Source organism: Cydia splendana, chromosome 8 (assembly GCF_910591565.1).
Source record: "Cydia splendana chromosome 8, ilCydSple1.2, whole genome shotgun sequence".
NCBI lineage: Eukaryota > Metazoa > Arthropoda > Insecta > Lepidoptera > Tortricidae > Cydia > Cydia splendana.
The window spans coordinates 2342044-2368190 of NC_085967.1; the positions used below are offsets into that span (position 1 = coordinate 2342044).

The 26147-nt window shown below is 37.3% G+C and overlaps 4 protein-coding genes across 4 annotated transcripts in view; 1 reads left to right on the forward strand and 3 right to left on the reverse strand.

Annotated features, from left to right (window-relative positions):
* Positions 1-457: 457 nt before the first annotated feature.
* LOC134792625 (uncharacterized) lies at positions 458-7266 on the reverse strand. The gene is made up of 3 exons (XM_063763869.1): positions 6994-7266; positions 3035-4139; positions 458-693 (listed from the first exon to the last, which is right to left on the reverse strand). The coding sequence occupies exons 1-3, from the start codon at positions 7097-7099 to the stop codon at positions 507-509; spliced, it is 1398 nt and encodes a 465-aa protein (XP_063619939.1). The 5' UTR covers positions 7100-7266; the 3' UTR covers positions 458-506.
* A 450-nt stretch (positions 7267-7716) lies between these two features.
* On the reverse strand, positions 7717-8700 carry LOC134793192 (COA8 family protein CG14806, mitochondrial). The gene is made up of 2 exons (XM_063764774.1): positions 8422-8700; positions 7717-7932 (listed from the first exon to the last, which is right to left on the reverse strand). The coding sequence occupies exons 1-2, from the start codon at positions 8698-8700 to the stop codon at positions 7720-7722; spliced, it is 492 nt and encodes a 163-aa protein (XP_063620844.1). The 3' UTR covers positions 7717-7719.
* A 7714-nt stretch (positions 8701-16414) lies between these two features.
* LOC134792620 (dnaJ homolog subfamily C member 16) overlaps positions 16415-26147 on the reverse strand; it is a 49750-nt gene continuing 40017 nt past the window's right edge. Inside the window, exons 11-14 of the mRNA XM_063763865.1 lie at positions 22316-22417; positions 20551-20752; positions 19930-20050; positions 16415-19359 (exon numbers count right to left, since the gene is read on the reverse strand). Of these exons, the coding sequence (XP_063619935.1) occupies positions 19259-19359; positions 19930-20050; positions 20551-20752; positions 22316-22417 (526 nt within the window). The 3' untranslated portion in view covers positions 16415-19258. The remainder of the gene's footprint in view (positions 19360-19929; positions 20051-20550; positions 20753-22315; positions 22418-26147) is intronic.
* LOC134792613 (cysteine synthase-like) lies at positions 23313-24540 on the forward strand. Its single transcript, XM_063763846.1, has one exon. The coding sequence runs from the start codon at positions 23533-23535 to the stop codon at positions 24505-24507; it is 975 nt and encodes a 324-aa protein (XP_063619916.1). The 5' UTR covers positions 23313-23532; the 3' UTR covers positions 24508-24540.

The following is a 26147-nucleotide window of genomic DNA, read 5'->3' on the forward strand; positions in this document are numbered from 1 at the left end:
CCAAACATATACACATATAAGTACACACTCGTCGAGTCTTGGCAAAAAAACAACCGCAATTGGGAAAAAGCAAGAAAAGAGAAGCAAGGGAGCAGTATGTTATGTAAGTACATACTCGTTCACGGCCTTTCTACTCTTGAGGTCTCTTGACGAACTTATCTACAGCGGCATCACAGTTTCGAATTAGAAAAGCTTTGTACAAAAACGCAAATCCTTGTATAAATAAACATGCAGATGCTTACCTTGATTTTATTTGAATTTCAAGATTTGATTTCAGGCATTACCCACATATATTTCTTCGATTTAATCAATTTATTATTCGACTCGCCTGTCGTCTGTCAACGACCTTCTACCTACGTCAGATAAATGTTACCAGGACCAATGATTTAATATCCCAAATTGTATTATTTTTTAATAATCTAAAAATAAAATTATGACAATCTTCCCAATAGGTACAAATGAATTTATTCGTAAACAAACGGTACATCGTTACAAGCATAAATTTTCTACAAATCACAAGTACTCGTAGCATAGGGCAACGGAGGTGTTTCAGCGCAGGACGGCAGTTGTAAAGATATATTTTTGAGCAGGACATTTGTCAGGAACCCTTTGCTTGAGAAGGATTTAATATCGAGCCTTAACCTTGTAGCACTCGCGCTTAAGCTTGGGAAAGTTGGGATGTTAGCGGCCAAACTGAAAAAAAAAGATATAAGTTACGGACGAGTTGCTGCGTCCCTTGGAGTGGCCGGCGTTGGCCTATTGTGTACAGGAGCCTTAACGGTTGATCACCAAAACGCGTCTTTAAGCCCCCTCCAGACTATGCGCGTGAATCGCGGGCGCAGCCGCGAATGCGAGTGTGGAGTCGATTTCGCTGTCTGCGAAAATCGACGCCACACTCGCGTTCGCGGCTTCGCGCCGCGATTCGCGCACGAGTGAGGAGGGGGCTTTACAGAAACACACCGGGTAATTATTGATAATAATATTGAACATACGTGTGATGGTAATTGGAATTTGTGACGTCTACCCCCAATTTGATCGATATCGCTTTCTCGCTCTTACTTATGGGTGCGTCGCACAATGACCTTGGTGCGGTGCGATAGTGTGTTGCAAACATTACGAAGCGTCTTATAGTGATAACACACTATCGCACCGCACCAAGATCATCATCATCCCGCATCAAGGTGCGGTGCGATAGTGCGTTACGGCCATTAAGGCCGTAAAAGACTATCGCACCGCACCGCGACTTTGGAGCGGTTCTAGGAATAGCACGTACTGGCGTGGGCTTCCACACTATCGCACCGAACCGTCAAAACGGTGCGATCCTAGCTTACAGACTGCCGCGCACGTGGGCCAGTGTTGCCAAGTGTCCCATATTTCCGTGTTTTTCAACGAATTTTTGCAATGGAATCCTTTAAGATTGAATTTAAATATATGTGGTTCTGCTTTTTTAGAGGTAGATGAAGGACGTGAGGTAATATAATGCACCTTTTTCCATGAAAATCTTAAAAAGTCTTTTTAAAGCACTGCTTCCGCATTTTTGTTATTTCATCGACTGGCTACATTGCCGTCCACTGTCATAATTTGAAAATGACAGCTGTCAATCGGTGCGATGGAGCTTACACACTAGCAGGGGTGCGAAACTCCTGAGATCGGTCAAACTCGGCTCCGCTCGGCTCAGCATTGCTCCGAGCAATTATTAGGGTTGGCACCACTTGACTTCCTTCTGCGTGCACGACCACAGATAAGATAATCACTTGAATTTTGACAACCCTAAATAGCCGAAAGGGATAGTGCCATATATTAGAAAGGGATAGCATGATTCGACCCTGAACCGCTGTCAAACTTCGGTTTTGTAGGAAGTTTCCTTTCTGTACGGTAGTACTATTATTTATTCTGTGACACTAGGGAAATTGGTGCGGAGCGCACCAGTATTATTATTCCACTGTCATAATTTGAAAATGACAGCTGTCAAACGGTGCGATGCAGCTTACACACTAGGGAAATTGGTGCGGAGCGCACCAGTATTATTATTACCTGTCAGTTGGTGCGACGTGCATGCCCACCGCACCGCTATTAATAATAATTATGTGCGATGGAAGCTTACACACTCGATAAATGCGCCGCACCGCACCAAGGTCGCGGTCCGGTGCGATAGTCTGTTACTACTTTTACGTCTAATAGTGATAACACACTATCGCACCGCACCAAGGTCATTGTGCGACGCACCCATAAGTAAGAGCGAGAAAGCGATATCTCTTTCTCGCTCTTACTTATCGGTGCGTCGCACAATGACCTTGGTGCGGTGCGATAGTGCGTTACGGCCATTACGCTGTCGCGAGTTTCACATTTTTTCCCCATCACAAAAAGTGCACAGCGCCGCTAAAGAAGTTTTCACTTCAAAAATATCTCTGATTAGGTACCTACAATGCGATAAGGGCCAATAATTAGATTAGCTACCTACCTCTATCAAGCTAACATCTGTACATATAAGGGGTCATCCATTAATTACGTCACACGTTTAGGGGGAGGGAGGGGTCAAGAAAATGTGACATATTGTGACATGGGGGAGGGGGGAGACACAAACTTTGTGACGTCACTTTACCTTCATCAGTAACCGAAATTTTTTTTTTAATTATTTTATTCGCTGTACATTTAAATAACAAGTTTTTAAAACGATAATCGTTTTTATTCTTTTAATTTTCTTTCCTAAGCAGTTTTGGGTTATAAAATTACTAATATTTATATCGTCAAAAATATTTTGATAAAATATTAATAATACTTAGGTACTTACTTAATTCGATTTGGCGATTTCGTAGAAAAAATGTGACGTCACACTAGGGGGGAGGGGTTTGCCAAATGTGACCAAATGTGACAAGGGGGGGGAGGGGTCAAAAAACCTAGAAATTCGTGTGACGTAATTAATGGATGACCCCTAATGTTACTTATAGAAGGTGATTCATTCATCCTTTCCTAGCAGGTTCTCATTAAATCAGAGGGTTTAAAATCCCACCCACGCCAGTCGCACTGAACTTACCTTATTGTCTGATCCAAAAGACTATCTTTATCATGATATACTGAATATTCCCTTATCCTTCGTATGGTGTCACCATCATCCGAACGAGTTCCACTATCATATTCGTATAGCTTCTCAATAAAGCCGTCTTTATTTTTGGCAGTCCAGACAAATTCACCTGGCAGTCCACGTAGTTTGGGTCCACTGGACCCAAAGCTTGCGAAATTGTGATCATCTTCCAAAATTTCAGTCACCCTCGGGGTTACAAGATCACTGTTGGAAAAAAGCGGGTTTTCGTGAATGCGTGTTATTAAAGGTTTCGGTTTTTGCAAAAACTTGTTTATTTCAGCGGCGACGTCCGAATTTAGTAAGTTTTTCTTCGGATGCACAATGAAGCGGGTGCAATAGGCCTTTAGATCGTTATTTCTCGACCTATAAACGATATTAATCAACTCTACCAAATTTTTCTCTGCTTCAGCTCTTTCATTCTGCAGTTTCTTGATGGTGTATTTCAGCAAACTGTTTTCTTTTGCTGTTGTCATGTAAAGTTGCTGGAAATCAACGTAGCGTGATTTGTTCTCTTTCATTATTTTTTGTGTATCTTGGACGTAACGTAAAAGCCGATTTTTGGTGATGATCTCTAACTGACATTGTCGTTTGATATTTTTGTTCTCTTCAATGGTTGCCATTAGAATCTGGCCTAGAGCTTTACGATCACGCACAAGGTCTTGCAACCTTTTAAGTAATGATAAATTAGTGTTGTTTCCATTTTCAGCTTGTTTCATGTTGAGAGCATAGTATTGCAGCTTTTCCTTTAAAAATCTCCAACATTGGAGCATGGCAACACTTGCATAGTCGGCGGTTATTTTAAAACTGATTTGATTCTCGAGCAATTTAAGTGGTATATAAATCTTACTTTTGTAGTATGTAACCAACAAGGTTTTCTTATTGTATATGAACACAGCAACGGCGCCAGCCAAAATTGTTACATAATGTAGGTAGGCAATCCGATGGTGCTTATGTTTTTTTCTTAGATGCCGTTTTTGGGTTAAATTTTCAATTTTTACATCTTTCAAAATGGACTCATTGCTATATTTGTAAACCTTATATGATGTGACAGCAGTACCTGTTGAATTAGATAGCAATATATATATATATATATGTGTACTATGAGCTTCGGCCTCCTAGCCTATAATAGTCATATCAGTAATATAATGTGTCAGTAATATAATAGTCAGAGGGGCCTACCGCGAACCACGTTCGACGTGTTGCCTATCTGTCGCACTTGTAAATTCGTACGTAAGTGTGACAAGAAGGCAACACGTCGAACGTGGTTCGCGGTAGGCCCTCGGTAATGACCCTGCCTACGAAGGTATACACCAACTTGCCAGAATTTCGTTTGCCATAATTTCATTTGAAACGGACGACCGGTCTGGTCTAGTGGATAGTGACCCTGTCTGCTAAGCCGATGGTCCTGGGTTCGAATCCCAGTAAGGGCATTTATTTGTGTGATGAACACTAATATTTGTTCCTGAGTCATGGTTGTTTTCTATGTATATAAGTATGTATTTATCTATACAAGTATGTATATCGTCGCCTAGTACCCATAGTACAAGCTTTGCTTAGTTTGGGGCTAGGTTTGATCTGTGTAAGATGTCCCCTAATATTTATTTATTTATTTTATTTGCCATAATAGTCAACAGCCATTATATTGTTTCCCATAATTACATATGCAATACTTATTGTTTACTATATTAGTAACGTGCCAGAAACTTTGTTTCCCATAAAATCAATTTCAATAATATCATTTGTCATCATCATTGTAAGCCATAATTGACAACATTTCAAAAATTTCAATATCCCTAAATCGAAAACCATTTCGAGAGGGGCTCCTGTAGATTACAAAAAAATATATTTTATATATTTTTTACGATTTTTTGTATTCAAAATCTCTAAAAATAGTTAAAACGGAAATTGACGTCACCCAGCTGCTTCAGTTCTGCCACTACAAGCAAAGAAATGACTTCCGATTGGGTTGACATTGTCATTGTCATTGTCACTTCACTACCAGTGACACTTGATATTAGGTACATACATTCAGATGATCTTCGCAAATAAATAATGCCCTTGTAGGTACATGATCCCAGCCGGCTGCTGCACACCACTGAGCTTTATTGTCCGTCGGAACAGTAAAAAACTTCTTTTTCGCCGACAAACCAGTGTTGTTTTGGCATGTTTTGAAAAAACAATGTTTAATACGAGGCATTTCTAGAAACAAATATTATTGAAAACGGGATGAAAACCAATCGTTTGACTTGAGTTTTGAAGTTTGTGACACTTGTTAATTTGTGATTTTATTTTTAACGTTTGAAGTTATGTGACTCGCACTGTTGTCTATGCTCAAACGTAAATTAATTCAACGTTTTTTCCAGTGTATGAAACAGATCCGTGACGTCACGATTCTCACAAATGACGTTTGTTACATACGCCCTTTTGTTTCAAGTAACAATATAAATAGATTTTATGACCAAAATATAGGACTTACGCAAAATAAAAAAAATACGGGTACCTTAAATTAGTGCGTTTTTTCGATGTAGACAATAAAAAGTAGCACTTAAAAATATGAAATGTTGTCAATTATCACTAGCCATAATATATTTTTTTTACAGAAACCAAATGCTACTAGAAAAATGGGTTAGGTTAGGTTTGAACTGCGACCCTTACAGAAAAGAAATGCTACTGGAAAACTGGGTTAGGTTAGGTTTGAACTGCGATCCATACAGAAAATAAATGCTACTAGAAAAGTAGGTTAGGTTAGGTTTGAACTGCGACCCTTACAGAAAAGAAATGCTATCAGAAAAGTGGGTTAGGTTAGGTTTGAATTGCGACCCTTACAGAAACCAAATGCTACTAGAAAAATGGGTTAGGTTAGGTTTGAACTGCGACCCTTACAGAAAAGAAATGCTACTGGAAAAGTGGGTTAGGTTAGGTTTGAACTGCGACCCATACAGAAAATAAATGCTACTAGAAAAGTAGGTTAGGTTAGGTTTGAACTGCGACCCTTACAGAAAAGAAATGCTATCAGAAAAGTGGGTTAGGTTAGGTTTGAATTGCGACTCTTACAGAAACCAAATGCTACTAGAAAAATGGGTTAGGTTAGGTTTGAACTGCGACCCTTACAGAAAAGAATACTACTGGAAAAGTGGGTTAGGTGAGGTTAAATATTCTATTAAATAATATTATTACAATTAATAATATGGACAACAACACGTATGGCACTCGTACGTTCTGGAATCTAATAATCGGGTAAACAAAGAGTATGTCACATCATTTTTATGGTAAACAAACAATTCAGGCAAATGAAATTCGGGCAAATAAAATTCGGGCATATGAGTATTATTTTATATAATATTCGGACAAACAATAGACAACCCCTACGAAGCAGAGGGGTTACCGCGAAACTCGAAATTTCGATTTTTGTATTTCGCGGTAGGACTTCAGGACGTCCGGGGTTCGAATCCTGGTCTGGTAAGGGAAATAATTTGTGTATTTATCACAAATATTTGTTCTCGAGGTATGGATGTTATTATTATATGTCACTATACATCACTACACCTTATAAAACTAAATCCCCCGCCGCGTCTGTCTGTTGTATGTTCGCGATAAACTCAAAAACTACTGGACGGATTTTCATCCGGTTTTCACCTATCGATAGAGATTCTATCGCTAGGTATTATATAATACTTACCGTCGTCTTGTACCCATAACACAAGCCTTATTGACATTACTGTAAGACTAGTCCCATACCTAAATACCTAGGTATTTCTGCGTGAAATTGGATGATATCTATTTAATAATTTTTTTTTTAAATTGATTTAATAATATCGAAGGAAATATGTGGGTAGGTAAATACTCTTAGAAAAAATCATTTAGGCAATTTCTAACCCCAAAGCAATCTTAATTCTTGCTATAATACTTACTTAGATCTATGCTAGTCTTATAGTGGGCCAAATACATATCAAGACAGCACAGTCCCAGCCACATGGCAAAGCTTAATGCTGATAGCCATCTGATTGCAACATACATTATTTAAAAAAAGTTTCTCCTAACGATATATTTTATCACTACTTTGACATAATGTGTACTTTGCTGCCACCACTCCACTCTAATCAATTTAACCACTTAATTTTGTTATTCAATATTATGAATCAAATATTTTTACAAATAGGTAGCAAAATATTTGTCACAACTGACATAATGTATGTCAGTCAGTTATGTCTGTCACAAACAGAGATAATTTTAAAATGTCACTTGTTATATGGTCATTGTCAACCAGTATCTTGATTCATAGATATACTCTTTGATCTACATATTTTAATCATACAGCTCTGCATCTAATCTAGTATGATTTACCCCCTTATTCATAAAACTTTATGGCTTGATTTAGTTAAATTATGTTTTATCCCTTATCCCTTTCTTACAAATACAAAAGTCAAAATGACAGACAAACCTAATTCAGACCAGTAACGCACTTTATGAATAATGCCATTAGAATTTATCTTGACATGCCTCTATTTTACATGGATGGTGCCATAAACAACTAAATAGTTTATTTAACCCAAAGGCCATTCTATGATCTCACATTCTGTTAAGTAAACCTTACATATCAGTTTAATTCTAAAAGTAAATAAAAAAAATACATGTAACTACTTATAGCTTTTTAATCTAAATAATCTTCTAAGTCTCACTTGTATGGCTAAACCTAGCAAAGTAACATTTCTCTTGTACCACTCTATGTTATAAGTAATGTGCGTTTTCCAGTTCTTGTCCAGAAAGGCTTTGTAGAAGACGCTCATCTCATCAGCTGTCAAGTTTTGTTTTCCTTCAGGTAGGTTCTTTTTGAGGTAATTTTCTCTTTCCTGAAATTTAAAAGAATTTTAACAAAATCTTAAACAAAACCTATAACAATATATTTTATGCTGTAAAGCCGGGTCTCGCTCTGTGTGAAATGTTGTGATCAATAAGAGTAAGAACATGGTTAGGTTAAATGTTTGAATCAGAGAATGTTAGTGTTGCGTCTAAGACCTAATTTGTGTAGTATATTGAATTGAGGAGATTGAGACTGTTGAAAGAAACAAGCAGACTGTAGACTATTTTTAATTCTGGTAGTTACAAAGATAATTTAATTTATTTCAACGCGATGCGACATGTGAGTTACGCGAGCCGTTTTCGGATTCCGACCATCCCCCCGGCCCCATCTCGAGCTAACCGATCAGGTTACGGTGAACTCGTCATTGCTGATGCTGGGAGTTACTTTGAATCAGCGGCGGGTTTGCCGCCAACAGTCAGACTTTTAATACCCCTGGCAAGAATTGAAAACTTATAATGATCAACCTTCACGAGCATACCTGAAAGAATCTTGAATTGTGTTGTGTCCAAAAGTTGTGGTTCCATTTCTGTATTTCCATCCGGAGCTCCCTGTACCTTTTTTCTAAATCCGTCTCATTAGCAGGCTGTTTGTAAATCACCTTTCGTAAATTCGACACAGGATCAGGGGGTCCAACCATGTCACTGTTGATTTTGGTGGGATTCGGTGTTTGCATGGATTTTGCGTCATTTGTAGTACTTGTGTTCCTGGATATTAACAAAAGGCACGATTTATGCCGGTATATTCTACTAGACAACATTTTAAAGCATAGTGTGTGCTCCAAAGAGTATAATAATATATGTATAGTATGCTCTATTATGTAAAACCCTTAAAATCTCCAACCAAATCAAATTCAAAAGACAAGACAATCAAACATGACATGTCAATGTCACATCACAAGATATTCCAGATTCATGTTTACAGACTGTTCCATCTTTGTTCAAACTGTGTTTAAGATTTTTTATTATTTTGTGATGTATTTCATTAATTTAAGTAAATTAATTGTATTTTTAAAAACTTATTTAGTATTAATTAAAAATTCATGGTTATTATTTGATTTAAATGACTTGCACTAAGTATTTTATTTCATTTGAACGGCTTAATAGTTAGCCTAAATAGTTTATAATCTGTTCAAGGTATTGGTTAACACGACAAGAAATAGAACACTACATTTATATTACAAAAATGTAGCTTTTTAAACATTGCCTGAAATGTTATGGCTGTCAAATCAAGTGTCAAATTAGTGACGTTCTGTCATGTGAAATTTTATTCTTCACTGCCGATTTGCATTATGTAAAAGTGTATGAGAGCCCTTTTTATCTGAATTTGCAATTAACATACGACAAATATTGTGCATTTTCGAGCTCTTTTACACTTTTGTGCAATAAAGAACACACCGTAAATATGGCTAAAGGCAAGGAACCTGTCGACGAGTTCTCAGCGAAGTTGGACATGTGTCTCACGGACGGAGTTGTTAAAACCGGTAAGTAACTGAGGTTTTGGTAAACATTTTGAGCCTTGTAATTTGTAGCCTGTTACATAATAAACACGCTCCTTAATACAGAACTCATTCAGAGTGCAATGCTTTTTATACATATTTTTAAGTGCATTGTTAAAGTTTGGATCTGATCCATATGCCATACACCAGGTATTCAGGTATTTTGGTTTTAATTACCAGGTATTCACTCATTTGATGATCAATAGTTGTTAAGTTACAAGTGCAGACATAATGTAATGTGTACTAGTTTGTAATTTGTTACTGTTCTTAATTTTTTTGGTGATATCTTCCAGAAATATGTATTGTTTAATTTCTTAAACATAAAGTGATACTTAACTCAAAATCAATATCAAAAACCCAAGAAACCAAGAGTGTCATAGGCAGATTTTAAAGGGGTTTTTGTATATACCTATATATACTATGGATAATTGGACATCACAAGCAAAAGGGAGAGAGGGAAAAATAAAATAATACATAAATAATTCAGCCTATATATGTCCCACTGCTCCTCACAGGCCTCCTCTTGTGCGCGAGAGGGTTTGGGCTGTTCTTAACTAATTAAAAGTTAAAAAAACCTGATTATCTAAATCTCTGCTTGTCTGAATTTCAGGAGGTGGCTTGGTACTAGGATCCCTGGCATCCCTGCTATTCCTGGGCAGGCGGAAATGGCCCATCCTCACTGGTATAGGCATGGGCTTGGGTATTGCATATGCCAACTGTGAATTTCAATTAAATCCCAAGAAGTCATCTTCATAGAATATCACTCTATGGTTAACAGGTAAAATGATATTTACATGTTGTTTTGCTGTTTATGGATATGAATATGTGAGCATAATAAGACAAACCCAATGATATCCATGAGAAAGACTAATTAGTTTAAGCATTTTTATTTACATACATACACCATGCCATGGCATTAAATAATAATAATAATTAATATTTATTTATTTATTTAAACATACCTATCTCTAATATTGGAAACTTATAAAAGATGAGCAGTTTAATAATGACAGCTTTAGTTCCTATTGCTTTTCTATAAAATCTGATTGGATTGGAACTCATAATTTTTAATAAATGTTGAAGCGGACTGAAAACATACTCTGTCCTTATTCAAAATACACACCTTCAGGGACATTTTGGATACATGGACTCCAAAGCAACTCCCATTTTCCTTTTTTTTTTCATTTTGCACTGCACCTTGGCCGCCACATGCGGTTGCAGATGTGTATGGTTTAAGTTATAATGATGGTGCTGTAAAAAGTTCTTCTTCTCTGTCAAATTATATATCTTGTCAGAGCAGTCGTGGTCACGTTTCTATGCCAGTTCTCCCTGGCAGATGCTTCTCTGGCACATGTATTAAGTGGGATGTTGGTAAGGGCTTTTATCTGTTCTGTCCAACACATTGGGAAAGTCCTCTTGGGGAACCATATAATTATAATGAATCAATTGTTTGTTTCAGATAAGGGATTTAAGTTCAAACTATATACAAACACAAATGGAGCCAGGCAGCCTCCTTCAGTTCAGTAGACACTTATTTAGACAATATTGTAATTTTGTGTTGTTATGTTAATATGTAATTATTTAATTATGGAATAAATGCATTTTGTTGATGCTAGTTCATTTCATTTATTTTAAGTTTGCTAGTAATTTTTTTCTTTATAAATAGTGTGCAATCACCAATATAAACTCAATTTCTTAACTTGGATATTTCTTCACATCTAGTTAAGAGTTGTGCCATTCCCAAGAACATTCTCCATTGTGTATGGGAAACGCGCGAGATTATGTCTTATGGAAAACAGAGAACTTTCTCGAGAATGGTACAGTCACCTGCAATAATATGTTGCACAACGAAGGCCGTAAAAATATCTGACACGATCTTATTTGTAGCGCAATAAGAGCGTGTCACATATTTTTACGGCCTTCGGAGAGTAACATATTATTGCAGGTGACTGTACAACTCTACTTGTAGTAGTTAACCCTTTTCCAGGCATAGCCTCCTAAGACCCAGAGTCATTTTTGCAGTTTTGAATTTGGAACCTTTTATTCCGTTATAGTTCAAAATTCTATTTTAATTTGTTCTTTTTAAAGGAACTCAGGGCTTAGGAGGATAGTACAATCGATTACTTACGCGCCAATAAAATTTCAACCTTGGCAATCGGATTTAAGGTTTAAATTAGATTTGACTTTTGGAAAAAATAGCAAAAAAATGTTTAGTAAGTAGTAATTTATGCTACAATTTGTGTTTTTTATAAAACAGTTGCATAGTAGGTAGTAGATGAAGGTGCCAGGTAAATCACTACACCTTATAAAACAAAGTCCCCCGCCGCGTCTGTCTGTATGTTTGTTCGCGATAAACCCAAAGACTAGTGAACGGATTTTCATGCGGTTTTCACTTATCAATAGAGTGATTCTTGAGGAAGGTTTGGTGTTAGGTGTATATTTGTTAACACTTGCGAAGCCGGGGCGGGTCGCTAGTGTAAAATAAAACAGAAGTTTAAAGAACAATAAATTTATTGTACAAATCGATACTGGAATTAATTAAAGGATAGATTTAGTGTCACTTAAAAGTCTGTATACGACACGGTCAATTTCACTCAACTGAATATTAATTAATGTATATTTTTATCCGAATATCATCCCTATATGTAGTAATTAAAAATAAGCTTTTTTTAATAGTATTTCATTTAAGATATACCTATGTTGTCATATCAAACTGGTATAAAAAAACAGGGCTGGTAGACACATTTCCAAATCGTATACGGACTCTTAACAATAAAATAATTATATACGATAATTATATTTAGTATGAATACATGAAAGCTTCCAACAACCCATATACAGACACCCAACATGGTGGTAATTTAATACAATACAAAACAGTACAACATATATTACATTTATACCAATTAAGGCGCCGAACGAATTGTACGTACCGTTTTATTACAGTAATCACCAGTAAAAATATTGGCAGTCGCATTATATTTTTGCCATGGCGTGTGTGGTCAACGCTTTTAGTTCCTCCAAAACGCACTTCCCACATAATCTACCTTTGTCATCATGAAATACATCGTGACATACTTACAATAGGGATATACAATGTGGAAAGATAAGTCGGGCCCTGGAGGGAAACTACCTTAAATCCTTAAGCTGGCTCATTTTACTTAAAGGAGACATTCCTTTATTTTTAAAAAGAAACAAAACTGCATTCAAAGATTTTCTAAAACTAGCTTGCCTCGTCCGGGACTCGAACCGACTAAAAATTCAAAAAAATAAATCCTCGCAATTTTATTCTACTAGTCGATACAGTTAAATGTTAATGATAACATTTCTCCAAGAAACATTAGGTCTTAGACTCGTCTGTCGTACAAAATATCCATAAAATCTAATATTTAGTACTCAAGATTTTTTTAGACAAGCCAAATTGAAGAAAAAAAGAAAAATCTTTAAATGCAGTTTTGTTTCTTTTTAAAAATAAAGGAATGTCTCCTTTAAGTAAAATGAGCCAGCTTAAGGATTTAAGGTAGTTTCCCTCCAGGGCCCGACTTATCTTTCCACACTGTATATTTCCCACATACGGCTCTTCAAACATGTGTTAACAAAATTTTTGATGAGTAAGACTGACATTCGATTGTCATTTTTGAAATGTTGCCTGGTAAAGGGTTAAAACTATGTCAAACAATATCATTATATGAACTAAAGCAAGGACGCTGAGCACGAAGTTATTCGTACATTGACCGGCCATTTACTATTTCTATCGCAGCACGCGCGTTATTATATTGCTGTCCCGCCCATGCTGCCGGCGGTCAATGCCTCTGTGCGAGCGGTACAGTAATATGCGAGTGCGATAGAGATAGGAATCGGCGGGTCAATGTACGAAATCCTTCGTGCTTAGCGTCCTTACTTTAGTTTCCGATATTTGTGAGAGCCATGTCCGCCTAGATATATTTGATAGTGTATCGAAACCGAAGTACAATCCGTTCGCGCCAGCGTATCAAATAATGCAATGTGAAAACGATAACAACACCACATAAACATTTGTCTTTTTCTCGAACAAGGATCACCAAATGCATTGTCGAATTTGTCGATAGCTTTGCACAAGTGCTTGGAAATAAACTAGTGTAGCCAACTAACTAACATGCCTACTGGTAGCTGCCGCGGGCAAATACAACACATGGACAGTCTATCTATGCCAGTGGTGGGCAAACTTTCTTCATGGGGGGCCAGAAAGTTTAGGAAATTTAAGTGGAGGGCCCGAATTGTAGCCATTTTTTTTTTAATTTTGTGATAATCGTGAGCCAATGCCATATAGCCCATATACTAATTATTACATAGGACCGGCGGCGGGCCGGATAAAATCCATTCGCGGGCCGCAGATGGCCCGCGGGCCGTACTTTGCCCACCACTGATCTATGCTAACATGGCTTTGCAATGTTTAATACCATTTAGACCTTAGCCCTTTAGCATTCAATCCTTAGTTATTTTGACATAATTTTGGTTGTAAATCGATGGTTCAATATGTTAATTAGGGCTATAATCGCAAACCACTTAAGCGATAAAAAACATTGCCATGTTACCATTTAGGTATTTACACAATTACAATTCTTGGGCATAATATAAACAGTAGTTAATTATAATAGATAAAGGGGCATTTAAATAATATATCAACAATTAATAATTAAATACTTAACAATACATCGAAAGTTAAAACTATTAGAAATACACAATAATCATATTCGAAATAATATTTTGCTAATACTAATAACAATTTAGCTAGCACAACGGGCAGCGTTTATCGCGCGACAAATATCCATCTCTATCTAATTACCTAGAGTGCGAAATAAACAGGTGGTGCGTGACATAATTATTCCATGCTGGTTGTACACACTCGACGAGTGAGGCCGAGAACTGTGTACATTTGTACAACATACTGCTCCCTTCTTGTCTCGTCTCGACCTTCTCCGAGAGGCTCTCGACGAATGTGTACAGCCGGCATGACAGTTATGCTAGCCCTTTTGACATAAACTATAATTTGAAACCTACGTATATAAAGGAAGAGAGAAATAGTAGCTTAGATACATAAGAGTCAAATAGAATCGGCACTAAAATAAACCTTATTGGCATTATGTTTTCGATTTGGACGTGAGCCTAATAAATAGATCTAGATGAGCTAGGCAGACTCGAAATACAACCATTCGCATATATTTCCCTCTAGTTGTCCACCATACAAGAAAATATGGCAGTCAAGTTTGAATCAATGGTATTAGAAAATATAATTGAATTTGTTTCGTTTTAAAATCTTACTAATCAAAACAAAAACAACTCTGGTCCATTAATTAATGATTTAAATTTCCTTGGTGGTAATTGTACTAGTATGAGGATCTTACACCGCTATGTGTTATACAGGTGGCCCATTTAGATCGGTCAGTATTGGAAAACCTGAAACTATAAGACATACGACGATCTCTTCTTAGGAACCATGTCATCGATTTTAGTAACAAGAAGAACTGCATTCATACATTTAAAAAAATGTGTAGGCTTCCGCGAAAGGTACAGACGGTACAGTTAAGTCCGCCAGCGTTCTGTGTAAATAATTTTCAGTCTGCCTAGCTTCATACTATATTCTATTCCAATACTTATTATCTGCTAATAAATAATATTTGGTATAAAATTTTTGACTAGCATGGTACACCCGTGATTACAAATACCGGTACAGGCAAGAGAGCTTAATACTTTTGAATACTAATCGACGAAAATATTCTCTGAGCAATAGCTATGAGATAAAAATAACTTACATTATTTTTTAAGGAGAAAAAGTATCTTAACTGAAATTTTACTAGACGTGCGAATACTCAGATTATACTTTTATAAGACACAAAACCAGATTTAAAATACCAAGCATAATTTCAGTTAAAGATTTAATTTTAATCAATAATCAACTCTAAGTTCTAATCTTGAAAGACTAAAACGGTGAAGGCTGTGACAATTAATCGATTTATATTATTTTAATATCAACTTGACAATGATAATCATTGGTGATTGGTCGTTCGATATTATGGTCCGTTCTAAGCGCCGATACAACAATTGTAGGGTAAAACACCCTGTTATCGGCCATTTATTTATTTCAATAGCTTGTCAATTTCGCCCCGTGATGAGAAAGGTAAATTAAGATTAGATTATTAAGGTAAAATAAGAAGTATTAGGGTCGGTTGCACCAAACTGTTCGTATCGTTAAAAAGTTCGCTAAATTTTTATGTATGGAAAGTTTCATAGTAAAGCGCCGGGGCGCGCCGGCTGACGTTGATCAGTCTGTCAAATGTGGTTGGTGCAACTGGCCCTTAGACTACTTCTAGATAAGTCTAGAAGTAGTCTAAGGGACGACGAACAGTTTGGTGCAACCGACCCTAATACTTCTTATTTTCAAAAGGTCCACGTAGATAAGGTAAAACGTAAATATATGATAATGATTGAAATATATACATGAAATATGTGCTTATAAAGGAAATAAGGTATTTTTAAAAATTATTGGTGTGTAACCAAATTATTGACCAAGGCAAACGGTATCGCGGCACCATAATATCGTTTTGACAGGACTATACAATACACATTTGATATCCGTTTCTAAATTACCTTAATCAATATAAACTAACCGCATAATCTATTTATTAAGCTAGTTATTCAAAATTGCAAAACCGGTGCCTTTCAAATGTAAGACTAGCACCAAATACGATCTTTTATACTGGGAACGTGAATTTCTAAAATATGGTTTTACGTGAACCTAACGCACAGTCGCCAAGATTGTAGCCTGAGTGGCGAGCGTGCAGCGGAGCGGCAAGCGGCAAAATGTAACGAGTCAGGCCGCTCGTATGTGTTTACATATGTTTAATATGAGCGCCGCACGCCCCGCTTGAGTGTCCACTCAGTTGTATCAGAGGGAATAAGGTCATAAATATCTGAACACTAAATTATTGTAAAGGCGTTTTAATTCGTGTTCATGTATTTTTAAGATCCTTTACAGTACAAATATTATTGAAGACGACTGCACTGAACCATAATGTTACGTTTTTAAAAAATCTTACAAACCTGATCTAACTTACCTTATCTACGAATCTACATTTTTTTCTATTTACTTACGTAGGAAATTTATTTAAAATCAGTAGGTACTTAACTCGAAGTGCAGTGTATATCAACTATATGGCATATATTTTTATGATTGTGACGGTATGATAATCAAGCGTGTTTTTAAGGCATAAGACAAAACACGGTACCATAAAAAGTACCCAATAACCAGTTACTGACACTACAAATATGTTTTTGGCTCCAAAATCCCACTTACTGACCAACGTTTTCTATTATCTTCAAATACTCGTGTCAATATTTGGAGATGGAGAGAGAGCCAATAATAGATAGATTTACCCTACCTAATACTTATCACCGGTGCTTAACGCGAGCAAGGGACGCAATGTATTACCACGCAATATTTTGAAAATTAAAATTAAAAAATACCTAATGAATAATGAAACTTGTAAATCTGTAATATCTTATTTTGTATTTCACATAACAATGTCAGCAAATACTTCCCTATTTAAAAATGACTAGAATTGTTGTCCTTTACTTGATCTATTATGATTATGACATCATTGATTTTTATTTCTTTGTATGAAATTCCGTTTTACGTGTAGGTAAGAGTTCTTACTTCTTTTGTGGAGTTATACTTTCGATTATAATTTTAATAATGTCTGGTGAAACTGTTACTTTTTCATCTGATCAATTATAACCAGTGTTGAACAAAATAGTTATTCACAATTTAACCATTACATAGAACTTATATTTTAATATTACTTTTTTTAAACGAAATAATGGCACTAAGTTTTGACGCGCGGTGCCCCCTACTCTTATTTTCTCGCGTTCTTATTTTCAATGGTATGATATATGAAATTAATGACACTTCGACTATATTGTACTTAATACGCTAGTTATTGTGAGACAAAATAGCTAAAATACAGCTAATTTTATAAAAGTGCGAATCGATGCGAAGAGGGACTTCAGGTCAGTACATAATGTAGTTCTAGTTCTGAAGTGCATGATACTACAAGTCCATGTATACGCAAAGTACGTACACGACGCATGTACATATGAAAACAGTTTAATATTAGTTCGCTGACGACAAAATACCGTGGAATATGCAAGCATGCTCACTTATTGTAAACCTTATTGCAACGAAGTAAGGTCTATGAATGGTCACTAAATAATCATAATCCTGGTCACGGCACCAAATTGTAACGAGCATCCTATCAATTAATGGCGTCATTCATAAACGCGATACTGGCCTGAATTAGCTATGGATCGTTTGTCTTTATCTGTCATTGTGACTTATGTATTTGTAAGAAAGGGATAAAACATAATTTAACTAAATCAGGCTCGTAATTTTGTATGAATAAGGGGGTAAGTATTTAAAGTCAAAATAAAGATTAAATTTAATATGGAATAGGGAACCTTTTTATGAGTCTCTGGGCGGTTACAGTCTATACAGCACAACCGTGGTTTGAACCCATGATTTTTGACCACTTATGAAAGGTTAAGGTTCAAGTGCTTGTAATGATTTATCTGTTAATTGTTACGGATATTGTGCCTATGTTTGGACATGTAGTATTACGCTCCTTAAAGACCGTGTTATTATTAAATTTAAATGAGAAAACTTAGCGTAAATGGTAGCCATCTTACTTGACTTATTACTATAATTTGCCGGGCTAACTTCCAGTGATTTTAGTCTTCTTAGTGAATAATATTCTATAGCACGCTATAATTCGCCTATAAAATGTTCGATAATACTAGATTATTTTAAATATCATTCCTTAATGCACTCTATACATAAACTGCTCCCAAACGTCAGAATCGATTGTATCAGGGAACTAACCTAATGGCCTTCGCACTCCGGTTGGATAGCGTGAAGGGGTCTTAACGAACCTTTTATAGCAAAGGGAAAAGTTACACCGAAAAGTGTCACGTTGCTTACAGCTTTTTAACTTCGTATTCTAAAAAATTGTAAAATGTCGATGTTACCAGCATTCGTGTGTGAAATCTAAATCATAAATTAAATTATCAAAAACGAGTAAGAACGCTTTTTTATCAAACACCCCCTAGCGCGTAGTACTTACACATTTGTCCACAAGCCTATTCAGAAGGCAAAAGAGGATACTCAGTGTAACTTTAGTCTTCGCTAAAATAGGAAAGTCAGTACATTTCACATAATACAAATAAAATGGATACCCACTAGTTCCATGAAGCTGATTTTATGTTTACATTATATTTCTAAGAATTATACAGTTCCATGTAAAAAGTGCTACATACCCAAAAACATAAAACATAACCTATTATTTCGTATAGGTTATTTTTTTTTATTTGTGACATTATGATTAACTATATTATATTTTTCTTTCTGATTTTTCATTCGTCAAGTAGGATATCTGGGGACAGGAAGGAAGTAACATTAGACAAAGGAAATATTCCCCAATTATATGAACTTGGCTGACAGTCGTGTCCATTTTACGATTTTTGATGGATTTACTAGTCTTAGGGTAAAATTTTCAAATAGCTAGATTGGTTCATGGTCAAAAACGATTGTCTAAAGTAACCCCATCTGTCTCCAGGGGCCACACTTGACGTTACCTTAAGAAAAGGTAAAAAATGTGTTTTCATTTTTTATACTGGCATAAAGATGTGGTCTGGACACCCAATTTCAAAAAAGTTACTTCTAGTTTTCTGCGTTCAAGCATATATGTTCCCTTGGATGTGTACTTGCAGAGCTACGTTCAGACGGACTTCACTTGGAGGTCATGTCGGGCCAGTAGTTGATGTAGTAGCGGTGGGTGCTGCCTTCAAACAGTCGATCCAGCCAGTTCTCCAGGCCGTCTAGAAGGTTTTCTGTAAAATAATGTTAGTGAGAATTAATGTAGGTTGTAGGTGCCAAAAACTTTTATGCTAATAACATAGTTTAAACAAACCATAATTACAAAACTAATTTCCCCTCTTAGTTGGTTAGACTGTATTTTTTTTAGTAAAAACTAGTGTTAAAATCGGTAGTGTAAAAGTTGAACGATAGCACAGAATAAATAATAGCACTACTAGTAATAGTACTAGGTACAGAAGGCGTCTCTAACAAAACGCGTCTATTACGAGATACAAGCATAAGCGCCAGCAGGCGCCCATTCCGTAGCGGTGCGCGGCAACTACTACTGCTAGACACCAAAACTGGTGTGGCCGCATGTACTTGTAGCGACGCGACGAAATCGCGGAGTGAGCCACGCCTGACGATAGTCAACTGTCACGCCCGGTTGTGCTCCTCTACAGGTTGCACTTCGCAACCGATTCTCGTGGCATTTTGTGAGCAGGTTCGATAATTATAAGGGCTTTTTTGTCGATTCAACATTTCGCCATTTTAAAAAAAGCCAAGTCTACAGCTCACAGAGGTACTATATGTACCAAGGGAAGTACCTTGCAGCAATGGCGACGGCGGTGCCTCATCTGAGCTGGAGTCGCGCTCGGTGAAGCCGATGAATGCGCCCGCCTCGGGGTCTGCTGACGCGCCCAGCGATCGCGTCATTCGGGACATCCTCTGTAATGTAATGAAATAAGAGATCAGATCATTTTTAGATTAAGTCACTTATCAAATCTCTTTGTTTTTGTAGAGATCGAATGCCTATACAGAGTGTATTTTTAAATTGACCCGGTAAAGGCAGTTACTAGAGTATTTAGCATTGTTTTTTATCTTGTGTGACTTACTCTTTGCGTGGTTTATAAGACGGTAAGACCCTTAACACCGTTGTAATAATGTATATTTTCTTACGTGTCTTCGTGCCCTCAAGAATCGCCACGGTTTCTAGAATGTTTAACCTTATCATTATCAACATTAAAATAGAGTGGACATTACCTTGTGCGGCTTGGCGCCCTCGGGATGCTTGGCGTGGTATATGCAGAAGTAGTTGCGGTGTGGGTTCAGCGCCAGCACTGTGCCCACGCAGTTCCTGGCGTTGACTCGCAACTCTTGCCCTCATAGAGACAGCTGTATCGACGGGAGTTTGAACCTTATCCACGTTGAAATAGAGTCGACATTACCTTGTGCGGCTTGGCGCCCTCGGGATGCTTGGCGTGGTATATGCAGAAGTAGTTGCGGTGCGGGTTCAGCGCCAGCACTGTGCCCACGCAGTTCCTGGCGTTGACACGCAACTCTTGCCCTCCTAGGGATAGTTGTAATACGCGACGGAACCAGTCAATGTTTCTTTCTACTTGGAGATACGCGAAGAGGAGGGTTTTGTTTCTGTAAATTAGAAAAGATACGTTGAAGTAGGGCTTCTTTAATTCTTTCTCATGTTGGTAGGTCTATTTTAACTTTATTAAATTAAAGAGAAAGAGGTCAAAGTCACACCAATATAAAAAAAAATGTAAGGTACAAATTGTACAGACTATTTTTTGAACAGTCCGGTTTCTTCGTGATGTTATGTTATGACTTTCATGGTAACAAAATTATTATATGAATCTGCTTTTTTTTGCTAGCATAAGGAAGCGCAAATATTTAGTGTACCTTACGTGAAGAGCGTGTCATGTATTTTTTTAGCACATTTCGGTTTTTAACCCTTTAGTCCGTAGCGGCAACATACTTGCCATCATACTTAAAAAAAAACGCATCGCTACTTAAGAATTACGGTTCAAAATCGAATGACTAGAAAGGAATAAGAATAATTTATTGAGAAAACCTTATTGCTAATGTTACATTATGCGTGAACTTTTACATTTTACGTACATTGTTACGTGGGCCTGAACTAGGAATGTCAAATGGTTAAAGGGTTAAGGTATTATTGCAAGGGATATTAATAACGTAATTAACGCAAATCACATACGGAATGCAATCTTTTCAACCCATTGTCAGATATGATTGAAGGTTACAATTAGGTGACCTTACAGGCCACCTTATCTACTAGTAATAAAATTTACAAATTCATTGTAAGTGTACCTATTTTGTTTTGTCAGAGCACATTGACAAGAATATATTATCTCGCAAACGTTACGACATGCACGAGGAATGTTTTTCCAATAAACGTTGTTCTGTTGCCGGTTATTGTCCATTGTTCGGTTATTACTTCTCAAATAATGGACAATTGTTCCTTGACCTCAAACTATCTATCAATGAGAGGGCATTTCAATATGTCTGGACGCAGATATATTGGTATTGGCAAAGATAATAGAGTGTATAGAGGCGGATTGTCAAAGTAAATTATGTAGCCACTGTAAATTTACTGCCATCTTTCGACAGAAGATTAAAACTGTTAGAACGCCATTTGACTTTGATCCTTATTCTTTCACTGATATGTGTTCACTTGTAAATATTAATATTAACGCCATCTGGCGCATCAAAGTCAAATGGCGTTCTAACAGTTTTAATCTTCTGTCGAAAGATGGCAGTAAATGTACTGTAGCTACATAATTTACCATGACAGTAACTCTCTATTTCGAATTCTCTTTGGTATTGATTGGGTAGCGGACGCAACTGTGACGTTTTATGCAATTGTGACTAGTTTTTGGTAATTGACTTGATTAATTGTATTTATAATTTATGTTAACAATTCTTATTTAATAGCGGGACGGTAAAAGGCAGATAAAACCTAAATGCAAATTATACTAATAGGTACTCGAAAAACTTTATGCCGAGTCATCAATTCCAACATACAAGTATTTACTAAGGAAGTTTGAATCTAGTTACATTGTTAATTGGGTTGCATTTCATGTATCTAAAAATTGAATGATGAAAATTAATGCTAATTTCTATGTTTTAAGGTTGATATTCCATTGAAACGGAGTGTACATTGAGATCAAGAGCACTTACTTGCGGTACGGCCACACGATCTTGTGAAACTTGGACAGCAACTGCACTCGGCTCTGCATGTCCACGAGCAGCACTATAGTGCGGCACCCAGGTTTCAGCAATCTGTGGAACATTACAACGTTAGATTCAAGTTGACTTAAAGGTCTCGTAACCAGGCCATAAAATACAACAAAAAGAAATCTAGTGAACAGAGTTTACCGTAATACTCGTTGTACACGGGGCAGGAAGCAGAGAAATGTGTATAGAGTAAAAAGCTTTTCATTTGTCTTTATTCTTTAAGACGATGGACGCGATACGCGTCTGGAATGACAGTCAAAATTCAATTTTAAATTTAAAACCACAAGGTCGTTTTCGTCGCCGCTATATCTCATGAACCGTGATAGCTAGGCAGTTGAAATTTTCACAGATGATGTATTTCTGTTGCCGCTATAACAATAAATACTAAAAAGTACGGAACCCTCGGTGGGCGAGTCCGACTCGCACTTGTCCGGTTTTTTGATTGCCTAACTAACCTAACTTAAGACCTTCAACGCAAGCGAATTCGGGGGCAGTTGCTAGTTTTAATTGTTTTCTCGATTATCATAATTGGATAACCCTAACCTTGCATCCGACACATCACACCCACAATGCACTGGCTGTTAGCCAACACTTTCACATATGCACACGTATGTATGTGTTGAGAAGTTCCGTTTTTTACCCCCTTCCCTTCAAGATAGTTTCTACAATTCCAACATAAATGTACGAGTACTTAAATGTGTAACGTATACGTATATTTCTGATTTAAAAAGTACTATATATAAACAACATTTTAAGTGAGTTTGATAAGAGAGTGGCGTTTATTTAACTGTTTATATTTAGATAACATCTCGTAATCGTTACCAGTAGTTAATAGTACATCAAAGTAATCACCTAAAGATAAGTCAATGGTCTATAAATAATCGATCATTATAGAATCTTCGCAGTTGCCAATTTTTTAGGCGCGTGTCAGTCACATTAGATTATTCATAGCGTTAAAACATACCCTTTTTTATATTCTCTAGTTCAATTCAAGATCCGTAATGTATGGGTCTAATACGCGTAACTAAGTAACCTTGACAATCTATTAGTAAAGATAACATTATAAAGGCAGCACACATCGCGAGTGACTTTTTAAGCTACGCACGCTACACGCGGCCTCAGTACGTTGATGAACATTGACAAGTGTTGCGTTTCTTAAGATGGCTCCGTCTAGAGACAACGAGATCAAATCTTCAGCTCTGGAACTGATCGGTAACACACCTATAGTCGCATTGGATCGTCTATATCCCGGCCCTGGGCGTATCTTAGCGAAATGCGAATTTATGAACCCTGGGGGTTCTATCAAATGCCGATCCGCGTTGTACATGATACAGAATGCTAGGAAGAATGGTGACTTGAAGCCTGGGAGCCCAGTTGTCGAAGTGACATCAGGGAATCAAGGAACTGGTTTAGCTGTGGTGTGTTCAGTGCTTGGACATCCTCTGACTCTGACTATGTCTAAAGGCAACAGCGTGCAAAGAGCTATACATATGGAGGCGCTTGGAGCGAAATGCGTTCGAGTTCCTCAAGTTGAAGGTAGTTACGGAAAAGTGACTTTAGCTGATGTGGAAGCGGCTGAGAAAGAAGGCTTAAGGTTAGTTGAAGAAACCGGAGCATTCCTCGTTAATCAGTTTCATAATGATGCCAATGTTAATTCGCATTACGACTCAACAGGCCCTGAGATTTGGAGGCAGACTGGAGGGCATATAGACGCTTTTGTAGCCACCGTTGGAACGGCCGGAACTTTTACGGGTGTTTCTAAGTTTTTGAAGGAGAAGAATCCAGAAGTAGTGAGCTATGTGGTGGAGCCAGAAGGTGCTGAGCCGATAGCCGGAAAGACTATCACGAAGCCGTGTCATCTGTTACAAGGGTCAGGGTATGGGGCTGTTCCTGGGTTATTCAAGTTTGAGTACATGGATGGCACTATGAGTGTGTCTGATGAGGAGGCTACGCATTATAAGAAGCTGCTTGGAGAGAAGGAAGGTTTATACGTCGGTTACACTAGTGGGGCGAACGTGGCCGCAGCGGTGAAGCTTCTCAACTCGGGGAAATTGCCTAAGGACGCGTGGGTGGTCACCATGCTGAATGACACGGGGTTAAAATATACTCCTGTCCCGGAGGAGTTGACAAAGTGAATGTGCTTGTGAACATTTAATGGTTACGATTTAAGGACGTGTTGCGGTAATATATGTATTTAGTTAAAATAAAGTGATAACTTGAGTACCGTGTGAAGTTTAGATCGTGTTGATATAAGTGTCCTTTAACCCTTCGTATGCCCGTCAAAAAATTGTGTCTGAATTAATAACTTTTAAATCATAAATTACAGTCCAAATTGTCTGGGACGGACGGGACAAGGCATACGAAAGGTTAACAATCTCTTTCGCAATAATAGTTAAATTAATCACTAATTTATTTCATATTTTTTGCGAGAATGCTCCTTAAAATCCGACAGTAAGGTGTAGTATCGTAATAAGTATATGTACAATGTTGCAAAAGAATAAAGATAACTTTCAATTGCCCGAGAACACGTAGGTTGGCGACGTTGGCGTTGACATGGGCTGACATGATATTAATAATTAATAATTAATTAATAATTAATATTAATCAGTTCTTGACCCTAAAATATTGTAGGCGTTCAAAACTCGTTCATGGTATTAGAGAAAACCGGCCAAGTGCGACTTGCATGGATGAGTTGAAAAAGTTGCTAAGGGTTCCGTACTGTTTTTTTTTTATTAGTTGTTATGAAGTATAACTTTCTTGAGAATCATTTCGGTTTTGAGGTTTGTATACGTCTACAGAGCTACATAAAACAAAAATAAAATGTTTTTGTATAGGCTACGCATTGATCTTAATTTTATTGGATTTAGATTTTTTAAACATGCAATTTTAGACATACCATCGCCCACACTCTTAATTGTACATCGGTGGACCTTATGCCTTTTGGAATAAGGTCCACCGATGTACAATTAGGGGTGTTGCTGTTTGTACATACTGTTTGTGAACTTCAACGGTCTCGACGGACGAACGTATAATTTAAATGTATTTGTATAGTAATAGTACGGGACCCTAAAAACAGACAGGCGAGTATAGTCCAATGTCATGCCTTTTATTGCAAAGGAATAAAGATAAGCTTCCCTTTTAGAGCACGTAGTGGTAGAAGAGCCGGCCGCAAAATTTCTAACCGACTTGATACCACGATGAAATGCACAATGGTTTCCCAGAAAAGTTATGCTAAGTCCGAATTCGATAGTCTGCCACGGCGGAACTTGCCGAAAGTACGAAAAAGAAGGCCACTTCCGGTGCGAAAAAAGGGGCTGATTTAACCCATCTGATACCGAGATAGTAGTTATGGCAGCAGTTAGAAATTTACATGTAGACACAGAAAAGCGAAGTCTGCCACTATTTTTTTTGCCGGAAGTGCTTGGCAGACGCTCTCAAAGGTGACCATCGGGACCCCTAAATTAACCCATCTGATACCACCATGAAACCAATGCCAGTCGGTAGGTATGAACTCTCATGTCAGGAATATATAAGTCTGTCAAGGCTTTTCCTGCCGAAACACCATGGCAGACGAGATTATGTAAGCAAGGTCGCCATCGGTTACCCTACACTAACCCATCTGATACCACCATGAAACCAATTCCATTCGGTAGGTATGAACCCCCATTTTAGGAATATATAAGTCTGCCAAGGTTTTTCCTGCCGAAACACCTTGGCAGACGAGATTATAAGCAAGATGACCATCGGTTACCGTACACTAACCCATCTGATACCG